The sequence below is a fragment of the Oryza brachyantha genome, chromosome 11, assembly GCF_000231095.2.
Source record: "Oryza brachyantha chromosome 11, ObraRS2, whole genome shotgun sequence".
Lineage (NCBI taxonomy): Eukaryota > Viridiplantae > Streptophyta > Magnoliopsida > Poales > Poaceae > Oryza > Oryza brachyantha.
In genome coordinates, this window is record NC_023173.2 from 937,898 (window position 1) to 946,110 (window position 8,213).

Below are 8,213 nucleotides of genomic sequence, written 5' to 3' on the forward strand. Positions count from 1 at the left end.
CTGGCACGGCCCGGTAGATGCAAAAGAAAATTAAAGGACTTAAAATAGACTTAATTTAGCTATATAAGGCTTAGCCCAATATAGGAGGTATGAGTAATAGACTTATTTAGCTATAAAAGACACAGGCCGAAGAAGAGGGACGAGGACTTATTTGCGTAGCCCAAAGAGGTAAGGCTGGAAGTGTAGACTTATTTACGCTTCGGTCCATCGTGCTTCTGGGCCGGCCCGGCACGGCCTGAGACTTATTGGGCCGTGCCTAGGCGGCCGGTGTAGCCCGTGGGCCGGCACGGCATGGCCCGGTGTGGTTGTTGGGCCGTGCCGGGCGTGACGGATGGCCAACTGTTCTGTACATGCAATGCTCACTCAAACACCGAAGTTATTCAGTGTAGCTTACTTTTTTTTTAGTAAAGCACATCAAGTAAGATATTAAGAAGACCAGGAACTGCACTTTTGCAATGCCAAGTGGCAATGAAAAGATGCACCCTGATGTACCGATTTTGTTTTTATTTGTTCTTATCTGTATGAAACAAGGGCTGCTTTTAAGCGACAATACTACAACCCTTCTGTACAAACAGAGTTTCTTAAATTCCATCCAGGCTACATTGCATACTTGCATAATACCAATTGTCAACCATGTGCCGAAAAAATCATTCAATGCTTTCTGGTTAAGGCATTTTAACCTCTGTACATGCCATGCCAGTCATTACATGAAAGAATTTATATAACAAAAAAAATAAAGATGACCACCAGCTAACTGCATTTTTGCAATCCCAAAGTGGTACATCCCAACGTACAACATGTGGAAGAATCATCATACACCTCGCTAAACCTATTTAATCTACTTCAAAGGTATTAATGTTGGTGATCTGCTTTCATTTTACTATTGGCTAAATTTTGGCAGAAAGCATCTCATGTTGGTTCCATTTTGTAATTGGTGCAGTGCCACATGCCATCCAGGGTATAGCCGATTCATAATAAATACTGAAGCAGATTTCACCTCGTCAGATCACCTTCGTTCAAGCAAGTTCACAAGGTTTGCTATTCCAAAATCCCACAAATGCAGCATATAGTGAATCTCTGCTATTAATGTATATTGCAATCTGTCATAAATCTTTCCCCGTTGGTCATATACTTTCTCCAGTAGCCCTTATAATCATGTATGCCCAAATCAAGCCAAGGTTTCATGACACCATTATAATGCAGAGTAGCAGATCTTTTTATATCAGTTTGACTAATTCCATAATCATGTCCCAGACCTGATTGAACCCATGAATCTTCCAATGGATATGTCAAATCTTGAAAGACAAGTAAGCTAATAGGAAGTACTTTGAGAGGAAATGATGTCACACTGTCCTTCTGTAACTACAGGGACAAAAGCGATGCATGAAAATACTGCTCTTATTGGGACATAATTAATAAAATGATATTTCAATTGTTGAAGGATAAGACAAGGGCTACTAGAAAGGATTTTTTTTTCGGGCATACTAGAAAGGATTTTTTTTTTTTGCGGCATACTAGAAAGGAATTCAAATATTTACTATGCTATCAGTTGGTAATTGAGTGTGAGATCCTTTGGATAGGACTGTAGGAGAAATGGTAAAATGTTACTAACCTTTTGAAGCAATTGATCATACCGACTGGTAATCTGGAGCTCCCTCCATTTCTCCAATTCAATGACATTCAGACCAGACAACCACAAACATAAATTACTGTCGAAATTATGTTCCTCCGTATAAGCTTTCAATTGTCCTAGTCTAACTTCACAGAACTGAATAGCTCCAATCACTTTACCTCGCATATTGATATTCCACAGAGATGACAAGTCTTTCTGGACAATCAAATCATCATCCAGAACAACTACTCTATTCAAGCTAGGAAGAAGATCAGGAAGGAGAAAATGTGAATGGCCAAAAGTAGATATGTATTCAGTTTTCATTTTCTTCTGGAAAGATTGAGAACGGTTACGATATGTGACACGGAATTCCTCAGCAGGCCATAACAGTTTCATATCATGAGAATCAATATCCTTAGGGAGCTTCTGGTGATCCTCAATGTCAGTCACATGAACAGTGGCTTCCAAATATGAATTTCTGTCAAACCAATGCTTCATCGAATAGAAATTTTGTGCATCAGTGAATAAATGGAAAACAATGCGACCAGAATCCTGAAATGTGTCAGAGGACGTAAGTTAGAATTGAGATGGACTATTCATATGTCATAAGGTTTTGTATCATTTGGAAATACCTTGGAGTTCATAACTGTTGAATTGATAGTAGTTGAAACTGCAAGAACGTTCTTGGAAAATATTACATAGTGTTGGAATGTAGGGTCTTGAAGCTTCTGCTTATTTGACTGGTCCATACGAATAGACATGGATTTGAAATATTCAACTGTTAATCTCATGTTCAAGCAATGGTGAGTTTTTGGCATAGTTTGTACTCCAAGATGATAGAGAAATGCACTCTGCCTTGTATGGAAATAAGCTTCATCTTCAGTTACATCAAGTAGCTGCCTAAGTTTCCGTTCAACATTTGAGCAACCTACTTCACAAGACTTCGCCCTTTCAATTGTGCGCTCCATTTTCTCTAGCTTCTTTGCAAAACTGGGAAAGAAAAAGGTAAGCAGCCTCTATAATCAGAAAAGTTTGAAGGAAAATACTCAAAACTGAAAAAACCAGACATATTTAACCATTATGACTAGCATAAAAGAATGCAAATGAGGTCAAGTACTATATATATAAAAAGAAGCAGTCCTAACATTTGCTAATCCTCATACAATTTGTTATAAAATTGAACCGTGTAATCTTTACGAGAAACAAAGCAGAAGATAATAAGATGACACTAAGATTGAACTCACAATGGTGGAAGATCAGAATCTGCAATGGTGTCACTGAGCATGCGTTCATGTTCTTGGATGTTTTGTTTCAGTTCATGTGTAAATGTTTCCTGGTTCTTCAGCTTTGCTATACTAGGATAATGAGCTCTTGCCATAAATAGTTGATCCTTAAGCCTCTTCACAATAAAATCTTTCATCACTTCCTTATACTCAACAGACCAGAGGCAGTAGCTCCCATATTCAAGTTCACAGGATTTGGGATTCTCCTCATGCTCTACTTCTTGGATGTTCTCTTTCTTATCAGTAGTAGTATCCTGTCATAGAACAGATTCAGAATCTTATGGCAGAAAAGTTAAGGGACATCCATCCTACACAAACACCTACAAGGTAATTGTACTAATATCCCCTTCAAATTAATTTATATCAAGGAAAAATTCTGCAATTTTTTAAAAAACTTTCTTATTGTATCATTATGTCCATGATGTAGTTGCAATATGCAAAAGCATTAACAAACAGAAGCACAAACCATGTGTTTACAAGATTTGCAGGGTAAATATGAAGATATACAGTCTGAGTAAAGGTGGAAAAAGGGGAACCAAGTTTCGAGGAAAAATCATTCCTACACTATGCTGCAACCTTTGTCAAGCATGAATGCATTCTTAACTGACTGAGTACTGGCAACAGTGAAACATCTAACATAATTTTTAACGTGGAAATCTGCCCAAAAGGACAAGTCAACTGTATACTACAAATTATTGTACCAAGTATTACTGATGCCAAACTAGAAGTAGAAAAGATGTTCCTACAAAAATATTTTGCATTCATTATTTGTCTCCTTAAAGTTCCTGATTACCATAAAACCCCATTGGTAATCAACTTATCACAGAAAGAAGTACAAACATTTTATTAGTAACCATTGCTCACAGACAAGAATATTCCACTAGTGTTCCAAATCAATGAAATGCAGATATATTCAAATGCTAAAGATTGTAAGTAAATACAGAAATCATTTCTTACCATTGATTTCCTGGATAAGTCCTTTAACTGGTATCTTGTATGTGTGTGAAATCCTGAAATGCCATTGGATGCTGTAAGATGAATATTAATGGTGCTATGCAGTTCCATTTTCCAAAGTACCATTGCAGCAACACACTACAAAATCTAATTTGACATTGCTTACCTTTGTTTTTTCTTGTCCCATTTTTCAGCTGAATTAAGGAGAAAACATCCTTAATCTTTTCTTTTGATTTGGTCGAAAGATTCTTGGCCTTTGATCTACCACCAGATTTCACACCTGAAATACCATGCGATCCAGGAAAAGAAAATTCCTGGTTTTACAAAAGGATATTAGCCTAGGAATCATTTGACATATCAGTGGAGCAAGCCCTTAAAGATTATTAACCAAGCAAATGTCAAAATGGCACAGGTGATTCATTTCAATAGCAGTGCACATTCAATCAGTGTTTTGGCACAAGTGTAAACGCATAGTATACGAACTGATTCATCTGCTTGATATTACTTTTAACACAATATATCTAGCACAAACTGTCAACCCCTAGTTATACTTACTCCCCGAACATGGCCTACGAAGCATCAAAGTTTTCACCCAAGCCTCCCTCGGTGCCACTTCCAAAGCTTAATTGCTCAATACCAGGCACGAATAACAAATATTACCTCCATCCCAAAATAAGTGCTCCCTTCTAATTTGAACTAGAAGAGATCACTTATTTTAGGACAGAGGGTGTATATTATAGCCATATAGGCCACACTGTCATGGTATTCCACTTAAGCCTGAATTGAAAGTCTGATGCAGTGTAGAAGATACCCGTTAGGGAAGTGTGTAGTTACATTAGTCCAAAGAGATATACATTTATACATTAGAGATAATATATACATTTATACCAAAGTAGCATAGGGCAAGTGGCAGTTTTTTTTTTCACAATACCATTTTAAATCAGGTCTAACTAACAACACCAGTTAGGATGAAAGCAAAATGACAACGTAAGTCCCAAAAAAGAAAACAGAAGTGAAACCGGACCAGTTTCAAGCAATATAATGGAAAGAATGCGGTTCACTAGAGAAGTTGCTCACCCCAGCAACAATCTAAGTCCATCTGTCAGTGACACTGCCAAAGAACATTTTACCAGAACCAGAATAGCAACAACGCCCTGGCATTACAGTCCAGAGTGAGTGCCCCTGCTGATGAAGGCAGAAGGCAGTAAAGCGTCAGCAAGCACAAACACACGCAGAGAACATGAACGTCCTAAATATGTAGAGGTGACCGATGCCGTCTTGTTTTTGTCTTAATGAAACCTATCCAGAAGAACCGCCTCAAAGTTTGGAATTTTATATTCAGAAGGTCAATTCTTACTCCAGATTTGCACAAATCTTGCAATTGTGTAGAACAGAATGCCAAATGGCAAAATTCCAACGACCAAGAATTAAATATGAATTATGCATTCTGATTTTTTTTTTTAGAAAAAGATATGAATGAGGCATTGGGGCAGCATGAGCAGAAGCAGCATTACCTTGAGTAGCTTGTGCTTCATCCTCGCATCCAGATGCTTGTGCTTGCCAAACCCCAGCTCCTAATTATAAGGGCACACAAAAATCAGAAGACTGAAGGGGCAAAAAAAATAAAAATAGAAAATCTTGAATTGCAGCAAGCGTCAGAAAATTGTTCAAAGTCGGGTTGATGAAATCGTACGGTGGTGATGACAACCGCGGCGCGCTCCCCCGATCCATACCCTGCTGCAATTAAGGAGAGGAGAGGAGATGAGCAAAATGTATGTAGGACTAGGGTAGAGATCCGGGAGGAGAGGGGACGCAGGTACCGGGGCGGTGGAGGCCGAGGAGGAAGACGAGTGTGAGGAGGATGGAGCAGACGACGAGCGCCGGGACGGCGGCGGCCAGGGCGGTGCAGCGGCGCTTGGACGGCGGCGACGGCGACGGCAAGGGGGAGGAGTAATGGTGGCGGCCCTTCATACCGACCAACAAAACACCTGCTCCGCCTTCGATTCTCGTCGTCGGAGCTCGGTGGCTGTGGCCGGCGGCGGCAATTAGTGGAAGTAATTTACTTGCACATTAAGGTAAGCAGAGCAGGGTGAGACAGCATGAGGAAGACGGAGACGGTTGTCTTCCTTCCTTCCTCGGGGAGCGCACTCTCACTCTCACTACTCTGCTTGCTTGCTATTGGAGAGTGAAGTGGAGTGGAGCTATCTCTTTCTCTCTCCAGTTTCTTTTTCATCTGTTCGGTTCTCCTCTTTTGCTCCTCTTTTGCCTTTGCTTTGGAGGTTGTATGTCTTCTTCTCTGCCATCACCTGTCCTCTCTCCTTCGTTGTCCATCAGATCTCTATTTGCTTTATACTACTCCCTCCGTCCTCCGATCTATTCATATTTATATAAATAAATCTAAATACATATATAAATATACAAATCTTAAATATGATTAAAACATCTTACTCGTTCTATTTTAAAATATAATCATCTCTAGGTGTTTCTTTAAGATATGCCCTAAAACATCTTACTCGTTCTGTTTTAAAATATAATCATCTTGAGGTGTTTCTTAAGATATGTCCAGATTAATTTTCATGAACACGTAAAAAATACTTATTTCCGTAACAAAGATAGTACTACGCTTGAACACACCATTTGCAACAGCAGGGGATCTTAAACACTCCAACCAGCATACCTAGATCGGTTATAAGCTAAAAGGTATTGTTTGTTATTGGTGACGGATATTAGATAATTTAATCACTAAGCTATTTTTAGCTCAATTTACTCTCTAAACTATTAAAATTGGTTCAACAACTCTTTAATAACGCCTCTCTATTTTGTTACTATTTGTGAAAGTTGTATTTTATATTAACAAATTTTAGTAGCATAGATGACATCATTATCAAAAATCAAAAACAATTTTAAAATTTTGCACGATTATTGGCTCGAACTTAAAAAAAATCAATGTTTAAATCAATCTTATTTTCTTGCATACTATATAAACATAAGGAAAATTCTAAAAGAAGGTGTTGTGTACTCCCTCCGTCTCTAAATAAGACAAACTTTTGATCATCTGTGTCCAGTGTTTGACACTCCGTCTTCTTAGAAAATTTTTCAAAAAATTGGAAAAATTAGTCACACATAAAATATTATTTATAATTTATCATCTAATAAAAACAAAAATGTTAATCGTAAAAAAATTAAATAATACGATGTGTCAAACATGATAGGTAAAAAGTAAAAGATTGGTTTATTTTATGACAGAAGGAGTAAGTTTTAATGCATCTACCATCCTACCATAATTTTAGTGCAAAGTATGACTTTACATTTGTAACTATAGATATATATCTGGTTGTAGATTGTCACTAAATTGTAAATCTATGTGTAATAGATGGATTAGCAGCGGCCTGAGAGACAAATCCATCTAGCAGATCGTCCCGTGGAATTGCATCAGTCCCCACTGTCCGTGTACGTAGGTCCTCCTCCTCCACCTCCATGTGCCGTCGCTGCCCTGTGGCCCATCAATCCAACGATTTCCCAGTTTTTCTATTATCCCAAGTAGCAGAAGTAGCAATGCCATCCATGTTTTTCATCGCCCTTGCCTTCATGTCTGTAATCTAAAATTTAAAGTTTTTAACGTTAAATTTAAAGTTGATTTTTATTAAAGTTTATTTTTTAGACTTATTTTTAGATCAATAAGAATACATATATATATATATATATATATAACTTTTATTCATAAATTATTTTATATATTCAAATACGCCGGTTGTCTTTTTTTTTTCCTATAATCACCCTAAACGCTGATCACCTGCACCGCATACCCCCAGCATCACACATCCTGATGCTGATACGCAGCACATGCTTTGTTCTCGAGAGACCAAAACCTGGGCTTGTGCACGCACATCTTTTTTCGAGACAGGTGCACGCACATCGTATCTGTATGCCTCCATACAAGGCTCCGCAACCAAGTAAATTAAATTAACCACTGCTTGCTTGTTCAATGTTAATTTGTGTCAGCTGTCTGTCAGTCAGTCAGTCGCTCCCTAGCTCCCTCTACCAAATCATCAGTCGGCCGGCCAAATCGAGTAGCAGTATTAATTAACCCATCGTCATTAACCTTCCTTGCCAAATGTCTTCGAACACCAATTTTTTTTTTCTATTGTATGCTACAGTACGTGAGTATACTACCGCAGCCCTCCCTCTAGTGCCATAAAGCTTGTTGTTTCATGCCAGAATAGAGTTAAACTTTTAAAACTTTAGCTATTAATAGATTTTAAAATATTAGTTTGAAAACACTATAACAATATATAAAAATGAGTTTTGAGAGTATTTTAATTAAAAATATTTATTTATCGTTTTTATATAGTGTTTTAGTGAAA

The 8,213-nt window shown here is 37.9% G+C and overlaps 1 protein-coding gene across 2 annotated transcripts; it reads right to left on the bottom strand.

Moving 5' to 3' along the window:
* Positions 1-610: 610 nt before the first annotated feature.
* Positions 611-6,155, bottom strand: LOC102705198 (probable galacturonosyltransferase 7). Of its 2 annotated transcripts, none has more exons than XM_015842041.2 (9): positions 5,670-6,155; positions 5,543-5,586; positions 5,364-5,423; positions 4,016-4,163; positions 3,853-3,905; positions 2,857-3,149; positions 2,245-2,602; positions 1,613-2,164; positions 611-1,356 (listed from the first exon to the last, which is right to left on the bottom strand). In XM_015842041.2, exons 1-9 carry the CDS (start codon positions 5,818-5,820, stop codon positions 1,084-1,086), a joined length of 1,932 nt encoding a protein of 643 aa, XP_015697527.1. In that variant the 5' UTR covers positions 5,821-6,155; the 3' UTR covers positions 611-1,083. The 2 variants fall into 2 exon arrangements, with proteins under 2 accessions (XP_015697527.1, XP_015697526.1); XM_015842040.2 differs by having other exon boundaries at positions 611-1,362.
* Positions 6,156-8,213: the final 2,058 nt, after the last annotated feature.